The sequence below is a fragment of the Myotis lucifugus genome, unplaced genomic scaffold (genome assembly GCF_000147115.1).
Source record: "Myotis lucifugus unplaced genomic scaffold, Myoluc2.0 scaffold_41, whole genome shotgun sequence".
NCBI lineage: Eukaryota > Metazoa > Chordata > Mammalia > Chiroptera > Vespertilionidae > Myotis > Myotis lucifugus.
The window spans coordinates 4,269,651-4,279,290 of NW_005871089.1; the positions used below are offsets into that span (position 1 = coordinate 4,269,651).

The following is a 9,640-nucleotide window of genomic DNA, read 5'->3' on the forward strand; positions in this document are numbered from 1 at the left end:
CCCGGTTTTTTTTTTTTAAAACCGGGGGGGGGGGGGGGGGGGCGGGGGGGGTGGTACCTCCGCTGGTCTTTCCCCTGCGGAGCCGTGCAGCAGCCCGGCAAGGAGCGCGTGGGGGAAACTCCGGGACCCACGCACAGGGCGGGTGAGACCCAGCTCTTCAAGGTAAGACTTCGAGGAAATGCGCCTGCAAGTAACCATGGCCTCGGAGTTGGATACCCGCACGCACCTCTCTCAGAGTGGTTCCGATGCGGGTTTCCGAGGCCAGAGGCTGCTAGCGCTCTGGAACTAGCTTTGCACCTCCTTCTCCCTGGGTTCTCATCCAGACTGTGACACCCCTCTGTGAACCAAAGCTAGGGGTGTTCCTCCTCCTACCTACAAGCAGCAGAACACAGCCCCCCACTCCCTTTGAGTCTGCTCTCTTCCCTAAGCCTCAGGCCAGCGGGCGGCCCTCTCTGTCCTTGTACAGTCTCCAGGCTGATGGACCAATCCCACCAGCTCAGCCAGAGAAATAATACAGCTCTACTCTCCAACACCCTGATGGAGCCTGACCCCCTCCCGTCCACACAAGTTGGGCTGCCAGACCCCCTATCCCTGACCTGGGGGCCACCAACATGGCCCAGGGGTTTCTCAGCTCCTCTCAGGGAAACATCCCAGAATTAGCTCAGAAATGGAGATGGGGCTTTAGAAGGAAGGAGTTGGCCAGGGAAGATTGGAATTGGGTTAATGCTGAAGTGGACCCTCAGCCAGATAGGAGGTAAGCAGTAAGATCCCCTAGCTCTGCCATCTCTCTGAAGAATAACATGAAGTTTTTCTTCAAAGGATTTTTTTATTCTCATCCATAGCCCATTTGTGACCATCTTTCCCACCCCATTCAGAGAAGAAAATTTGGAAGCAAGATGGAGGGGAGTGGGTAGCCTGACGGGGGCTGTTCTGCTCTACCCACTGGATTACAGGACCTCCCATAGAGGGAGGGAGTGACTAGGGTGATGATATCACCACTATCTGGCATTTCAACTTTTGAGCAGCTCTGAGCTGACAGTTCCCTGCACAGATGCTGGGAGGCCTAATCCCTACACGTCCTTGGGTCTCCTTGAGAAGGAGTGTTCTTAACCAGCTGTGAGCCCTGCCTGCCCTGGTATGCCAGGCACATGGAGATACTTCCATTTAACTCACTTCTGTGGGCTTCTGTGTCCAGCAGGGAGCTAGTCTGCCCTACCCTAACTTTAGAAAGTCAGCCCAAACAGGCTTCCCAGTGACCCGTGGTAGGGGCATTCCCTTCTTGAAGAACCCTCTTCTGGACACCGAAGTCTTGGTCATGTCCTCACTTTGGGCCCCCATGGCCCATGAGCTCCTGTCAACCTGAGCACTTATTATACAGTGCACTCTGTGTCCCCTTCAGGACTGAGCTCCCCGAGGATAGGATGGTTCCGACTCATCTCAGGGACCTCAGCACTAACACAAGGGTGGACAGAGAGCAGATCAATAAATGTCAACTCTATGCATGAGTAGAGGGACCCTGGAAGTTAGCTAATGCCATTGAAGGGGATCCTCGAAGGAGACAGAGGATATGATCAAGGTTCTGCTGCCACAGGTTGACCAAGGGTCAGGGCCCTTTAACTCCTCCTCCTCTAGCACCTCACCTACCCTCAGTTTGGTCAGCACCACCCATCCAGGACCACCCTTGGGTACAGAAATGACCACTAGATAGAATAGGGACGCAGTAACCCCTGATGAAACCTGGCCTCTCCTTGCCTCGGTGTGGAAACCCTAACAGAGGACAGCAGTGGCACGCCAGCAGTCTGGGAACAGGGAAGGAGGTCTTACCCTGATGGGCTGTAAGTTGTGGGGAACTAGACTTATCTACATTCAGGAAAGAGGAGAAAACTCAAGACAGAAAGAAGTGGGTACTAAAGCAGGCCTCACCCTATGAGAGATTGGAGAAGGGGGACCTTGCTGAATTTGAGGTACCTAGGGAGGCTTCCTAGAAGAAGAGAGAGACGAATTTGGAGAGAGACGTGTATCCAGCACTTCATTTGTTAAACTACATGAAATTGTGTGGGCCAAATATGGCCACATTTTTATAATTTTTCATGGCTCTACCTAACATTCTTTTTAAAAAAAAAATTCCTTACTGTTGAAAGTGTTACATATGTCCCCTTTTTCCCTCCATTGACCCCCTCCAGCCTGCCTCCACTACCCACCCACCCACCGCCCCAGGCCTTCAGCACCCTATTGTCTGTGTCCATGGGTTATGCTTATATACATACAAGGTTTTGGCTGATTAACTCCCACCCACCCACCATCCCCCACCTTCCCTCTGAGATTCTACACTCTGTTCCATGCTTCCATGTCTCTGGATCCACTCTGTTCATCAGTTTATTTTGTTAGATTCCACAAATGAGTGTGATCATGTGATATTTGTTTCTCTGACTGAATTATTTCACTTAGCATGATACTCTCTAGGTCCCTCCATGCTATCTCAAAGGGTAAGAGATTCTTTCTTTTTTACTGCTGCATAGTATTTCATGCTATAAATGTACCACAGTTTTTTAATCCACTCATCTACTGATGGGCACTTGGGCTATTTCCAGGTCTTAGCTATTGTAAATTGTGCTGCAACGAAGATAGGGTGCATACATTCTTTCTGATTGGTGTTTCTGGTTTCTTAGGATATATTCCTAGAAGTGGGATCACTGGGTCAAATGGCAGTTCGATATTTAATTTTTTGAGGAAACTGCATACTGTTTTCCATAGTGGCTGCACCAGTCTGCATTCCCACCAGCAGTCTACCAGGCTTCCCTTTCTCCACATCCTCACCTGCACTTGTCTTTTGTTGATTTGTTGATGGTAGCCATTCTGACAATGGTACCTCATTGTCATTTTGATTTGCATCTCTCAGATGATTAGTGACTTTGAGCATTTTTTCATATGTCTTTTGTCCTTCTGTATGTCCTCTTTGGAGAAGTGTCTGTTTAGGTCCTTTTACCCATTTTTTAATTGGATTGTTTGTCTTCCTTTTGTTAAGTTGTATGAGTTCCTTATATATTTTGGAGATTAACCCTTTATCAGATGTATCATTGCCAAATATGTTCTCCCACACAGTGGGCTCTCATTTCATTTTGTTGATGGTTTTTCTTTTATATATATATATTTTATTGATTTTTTACAGAGAGGAAGGGAGAGGGACAGAGAGCCAGAAACATCGATCAGCTGCCTCCTGCACACCCCCTACTGGGGATGTGCCCACAACCAAGGCACATGCCTCCAACTGGAACCGAACCTAGGACCCCTCAGTCCGCAGGCCGACACTCTATCCACTGAGCCAAACTGGTCAGGGCGTTGATGGCTTCTTTTGCTGTGCAGAAGCTTTTTATTTTGATGTAATCCCATTTGTTTATTTTCTTCTTAGTTTCCTTTGCCATAGGAGATGTATCTATAAACATATTGCTACAAGAGATGTCTGAGATTTTGCTGCCTATGATTTCTTCTAGGATTTTTATGGTTTCAAGACTTACATTTAAGTCTTTTATCCATTTTGAGTCTGTTTTTGTGTATGGTGTGAGTTGGTTTTTTGCATGTATCTGTCCAGTTTTCCCAACACCATTTATTGAAGAGGCTGTCTTGACTCCATTGTATGCTCTTGCCTCCTTTGTCAAATATTAATTGAGCATAATGGCTTGGGTCAATTTCTGGGGTCTCTGTTCTGTTCCATTGATCTATATGCCTGTTCTTGTACCACTACCAGGCTGTTTTGGTTATGGTGACTTTGTAGTATAACTTGAAATCTAGTATTGTGATTCCTCCAACTTTGTTTTTCTTTCTCAAGATTGCTGCAGCTGTTTGGGGTCTTCTTTTATTCCAATATAAATTTTTGGAGTATTTGTTCTAGCTGTGTGAAATATGCCGTTTGTATTTTTAATAGGGATTGCATTGAATCTGTAGATTGCCTTGGGTAATATGGACATTTTAATGATGTTGATTCTACCAATCCATGAATACAATATATTCAATACAATATATTCTTCCACTTGTTTATATCTTCTATTTCTTTTTTCAATGTCCTGTAGTTTTCCGTGTATAGGTCTTTTGCCTCCTTGGTAAAGTTTATTCCTAATTATCTTACTTTTTCTGTTGCAATGGTAAATGGGATTGTTCATTTAGTTTCTTCTTCTGAGAATTCATTATTGGTGTATAAAAAAGCCATCGATTTTTGGGTGTTGATTTTGTATCTTGCTACATTGCCAAATTCATTTATTAAATCTAGTAGTTTTTTGGTGGAGTCTTTAGGGTTTTCTATGTACAATATCAGGTCATCTGTGAATAATAAGAGGTGTACTTCCTCTTTTCCAATTTGGATGCCTTTTATTTTTTCTTCTTGTCTGATCACTGTGGCTAGGACTTCCAGTACTATGTTGAATAAGAGTGCTGAAAGCAGACATCCCTGTCTTGTTCCTGTTCTTAGGGGAAATGGTTTTAGTTTTTGCCCATTGAGTATGATGTTGGCTATAGGTTGGTCATCTATGGCCAATATCAGGTTGAGATATGCTCCCTCTATTCCGACTTTGCTGAGAGTTTTTATCAAAAATGGGTGTTGGATTTTGTCAAATGCTTTTTCTGCATCTATTGATATCATCATGTGATTTTTGTCTTTCAATTTGTTTATGTGATGTACCACATTTATTGATTTGTGAATATTATACCAGCCTTTCATCCCTGGAATAAATCCCACTTGGTCATGGTGTATGATCTTTTTAATATATTGCTGGATGCTATTTATTAATATTTTGTTGAGGATTTTAGAATCTATGCACAGGGATATTGGCCTGTAATTCTCTTTCTTTGTAGTGTCTTTATCAGATTTTTGGAATTAGGATAATGCTGGCCTCATAAAAAGAGTTTGGAAGTGTTCCTTTCTCTTGGATTTTCTGAAATAGTTTGAGGAGTATAGGTGTTAGTTCTTCTTTGAGTGTTTGATAAAACTCCCCTGGGAAGCCGTCCGGACTGGGCTTTTGTTTGCTGGGAAATTTTTGATTACTGCTTCTATTTCATCAGTTGTTATTGGCCTATTCAGGTTTTCTGATTCCTCCTGATTCAGTTTTGGGAAATTGTATTTTTCTAGGAATTTGTCCATTTCATTCACATTGTCCAGCTTGGTGGCATGTAGTTGTTCATAGTATTTTCTTATAATCTTTTGTATTTCTGTGATGTCATCGGTAACGTCTCCACTTTCCTTTCTGTCAACCTAACATTCTTACTCCCATTTGCAAGCAAGAGCACCAAAGCATGGAGAGATTAAGTAACTTGCCAAATGTCCCACAGCAAGAAAATGATGGAGCTGGAACTTCATCCAAAGACTCTTCAGGCCAGGCTGACTCACCCAGGTGGGATGGGAGTAGGCACTGGTGAGGGAAGGAGAGGTGGTTCAGAGTCTGGCATGGCGAAAGCAGAAAGAAGGTAGAGAATGGAGCCACCCTATTCTGTGTTTTCCCCATTGCTCCACGCAGGTCTCATGTCCTCTCCTTTCTAGTGCTGCTGAAAAGCCTGGTGTCCGGTAACATAATAGACAGGACATGGGGACCCCAGCAAAGGGAAGGCCCTGCCTCTGGACTGAAATAGGGTGAAGACCTGCGGCTCTCAGCTTTGGTGGGGAACTGAGTACCTCCAGGAGACAGAGGTGCTTCCTGCAGAGCTGCAAAGGGTCTGCATATTCTTGGAATGCAAACCCAGAAAAGATCTGGATCTAAGAGAGAAGTGCTGGGGAGGATGGACTTTCTTCTCTGGAAGCGAGATTCAGAAGACCTGAAATTCTAGAAATATTTTTGCTGTGGGCCAAGGGCATTGTTCTTGCTTAAAGATGCAGCTCTGTGGTATAGGGCAGTGGCTCCCACACCATGTAATGCCAAGGTTTGGACTAGTTCTCCTTGAAATTTAACAAGGGAGAAGAACAATGTAGGATATTTTAGGGTAAGATTGTCAACTGTCCTTTCTTAGAAGGCTGTCTTTATTTTAGCATTATAACCTTGCTGCATTTTCTGTGTTAAAGCACCTTTTCATGAAGTCATAATGCTAGGAGATGGCATTCTTTAGACCCTTGGCTAAATAAGAAGTTTGCGTAGGGTTCTGTGTTTGTTCCCCAAAATGATTTACTTATTTACTTGAGAGAGAGAGAGAGAGAGAGAGAGAGAGGCATTGATATGTTGTCCCACTTATTTATGCATTCATTGGTTGTTTCTTGTATGTGTCCTGACCGGGGATTTTCAGGTGTATCCCAAAAACCATTTTTGAGATGTTATTGGTCTGTGAATTCCAAAAGTTTGGGAGCCCCTGTTGTAAACAATAGAGCATGAGACAGGCAAACAGAAGCTCTACAATTAAATATTTCTCTCTTATGTACTGTCTGTGTATGCCTCAGTCTTCCTCAGGTATAAACTTGGTTCGATGATGTGTACTTCATAATTTATTGTGAAGAATGAGAAAATGAGAAAATGAATGCACCAAGCTGGGCATCTCACTTGCAGTAAGTTCTCAACAAACACTGGATGATAGAAGATTGAGTGAAACCTGCATTGGCCAGTGGAGGGGGAGATACTTCAAGCCTGACTTAAGTCATATATTCATCTTAAAAATTGATATTGGGACAAAAGGGCTGTCTTGCTATACAGAATTGCTTTCTGTGAATTCTCCACCCTGGCCAGGTCTCCAGGTGGCAGACTTTCTTCTCTCTGGGATGGGCACTTGCCTAGATGGGATCAGAGGGAGCTGACTCAGAGGTCACACTCTTTACCCTGTGTTTAGACCCCCACAATACACAGGTACAACTTTGTCCTTCTGTTTAGTGTAGATATGGTCTCCTAGGGCACCTTCTGCTCTACTCAGAGGCAGGTTTGCTCTGTGGAGTCCTGACCTGGTGATGGGCCCCTGAGAAGGAACACTGTCAGCTGCTACAGTCCCTCAGGTTTTTTGTCCCAAGGTTTCCTGGTGGAGAAACTAGAGGAGGAAGGAAGTGGCGCACAGAAGCAAACCCTATTGGGTGTGGATATATGGAGAGAACAAATCAACTACCCAGTCTTGACCAAAGCCCTTGAATGTTCTTCCTTGAACACAGCCACACGTGGATGGAGGCAGAGAGATGCCCTTGTTTGGGGACTTCCCAGTCTGATAAAAACAGCACAAGACCATTCCAGAGAGTTGTAATCAAGAGTCAAAGTAAGCTTTAGAAGCTCAGAGCAATGGTGTGCCTGAGTATGATCAAGGTAGGCTTCCTGGAAGAAGTAGTGTGTATGTGTGTGTGTGTGTGTGTGTGTTTGTGTGTGTGTGTGTGTGTGTTTCTTATGGGGAAAACAGTGAGTGGAGCAACCTGGCAGGAGTGAGGCCTGCTGCATTCTCTCAGTGGGGTAAATAAGATATTGCCAGAGATAGGGCTAGGGTAAGGGTCCACCTTAGGGACCCACTAAGCTGTTGCCCTAAGCTGGCCCTCGAATAAAGTCTGCTGTCTCCATGAAAGGAGGGTATTGAGTCCTTCTGATCCCCTTCTCCCAATACCCTTATTCCCAGGCTGGCTGCAAAAACCACTGGGAACCACATGCCCACCCCCAATGGCATTAGGGCACCAGTGAAAGAAAGCCCGGTTTCTAGTTGGGCTTGCCACCTGCTTTTTTCTCAATTCTGCCTGGTTTCTTTAGGATCTGGGAGTGTGAGCTCCTGTATTACCCTTTCTCTACCACCTGCCTCTTCGCAGGACCCCACCTGTGAGTGCTGGGAGCCCAGCAGAGCCCAAAGCCCTTTCATCTCCAGGCCAGCCCTGGCTCCATTGCCCTTGATCTCTCCACACTCCCCATCCTGCACTCGGCTGTTCCCCCAGGACTCTGCCAAGGCAATGACTGGGACATCATGCCCCTCTCCTCCCGGGGAGGCAGAAGAAAGATGTGCTGACAGCTCAGCATGGTCTGGACTATGTCTCTGTGTCCTGCTGGGGCTCCAGGACGTCTGAGCCACCTGGACTTGGAGTCAGGCTAGCGAGTGAGGCACTTGGGGTAGAGGGAGGCCCCCGAGGTGCTGGCTGAGCAGAGCTGCCAAGGAGTAAGTACCAGAGACTCCTCTGCCCAGTCTGGAATTTACCATATATCAGGGCTGAAGTGAGTTTAGACAGGGGCCCCAAGGGTGGTTTCTACAGCCTAGGCTGGAGGTGTTAGTGAGGGGAAAGGAGAGATAGGATGGCCTGGGAGAGGTGAAGAGGCTTGGCAAATGGGCAAGGGCAGGGGTGGAGGGAGGCTAGTGAGGAGAGCAGGGTAGATGGGCTTTCCCAGGAAGTGGCCCAGGAGTGGATTTGGCTCACAGCCTCCCCCACACACTGTGGGCCCTCTCCTGAGCCTGGCTCATGCGTGCTATTCTCCCTGCTGTGCCCTCATCCTCTTCCCCCCTTCTCTACATTTTCTTCTTCCCCAAATTTCACATCATTCCTCTATTTATTCAGTCATTCACCCCTTTATTTATTTAGTCAACTTGTGTAGTACCTACTAGATGATGGCATAAGATCCAGCCTCTAATCTCCAGGCACCTCAGGCTGCAGCAAGAATAAGAAACAGAAACTCACGTAAAAAAAGCCAGGGACAAGTGTCATGTGATATGGGCAAGTGGCTGGAGAGCAAAGGAAGGGGCAGGAAGAGCATAGAAGAGAGAAGCAGGGGAGATGATCATGTTTGAATTGGCCTTTGAAGAAGGCAAGTGTGATTTGGAAAAGTGGAGAAAGAGAGGTAGGGCACGCCAGGCAGTGGCACAGTGTAGCCAAAGACAGGCAGAGGGGAGTGCGTGCACTGGGGTGGGTGAGCTGGCTAGGAGACTGCAGCCCTGGTGGGATGGTTCTGGAGGCAAAGGGGAGTGACTGGAACGGATTTAAGACAAGTCAGGACTTTGGGGACAACCATCAGGTTGTACTCTGGGAGCCCAGCCCTGTGCTCAGCTCTGCAGTGAGTGAGCAACAAAACAAGACACAGTTCCTGCTCTTGGAAGCTCACAGTGGGGTCAAGGAGATCAAAGAAATGCCACAAAACCATCCAGTCATCCTGCCAGAGGTGAGGGTCTGGACCACTGACCTTAGGGTGCACATGGAGTGAGCACAGCCAGGATCCATTGTCTGGTTTCGTTTGTAAAGTCCCATGGCACAGCCCCCCTCTCACAAGCCCTGCACATCAGGATAACCTGCTATTACATGAGCCTTCTGCTGGATGCCTTCCAGAGAGAGACAGTTCCGCTGTGTAATGAGAGCTGTGCCCCACAGGCCACTCTGCAGAGGCAGAGGCAGGGAGAGGCTGTGACAGACGCTGTGACAGAGTGTACAAAAGGAGGCTGTGACAGGGGCTGTGCTAGAGGCTGTGATAGGGACTGTGACAGGGGCTGTGACAGGGACTGTGATAGAGGCTGGAATAGAGACTGATAGAACTGTGACAGATGTTGTGATAGGGGCTATGATAGGGAAAATGAAGGGGCTGTACAGGGGTTGTCACAGAGGTTGTGACAGAGATTGGGACAGAAATGTGACTAAGTCTGGAACCACAATCAGAGTTGGGACAACAGCTCCTGAGGCTTGGCCCGCACTCCCACAGTCCACAGCGCAGTTGGCGGTGACAGCAGCAACACAGCA

At 46.7% G+C, this 9,640-nt stretch overlaps 1 protein-coding gene across 1 annotated transcript in view; it reads right to left on the reverse strand.

Annotated features, from left to right (window-relative positions):
• HCN4 (hyperpolarization activated cyclic nucleotide gated potassium channel 4) overlaps positions 1-1,338 on the reverse strand; it is a 48,115-nt gene extending 46,777 nt beyond the window's left edge. The window contains exon 1 of the mRNA XM_023753170.1: positions 1,303-1,338. Within this exon, the coding sequence (XP_023608938.1) occupies positions 1,303-1,338 (36 nt within the window). The remainder of the gene's footprint in view (positions 1-1,302) is intronic.
• Positions 1,339-9,640: the final 8,302 nt, after the last annotated feature.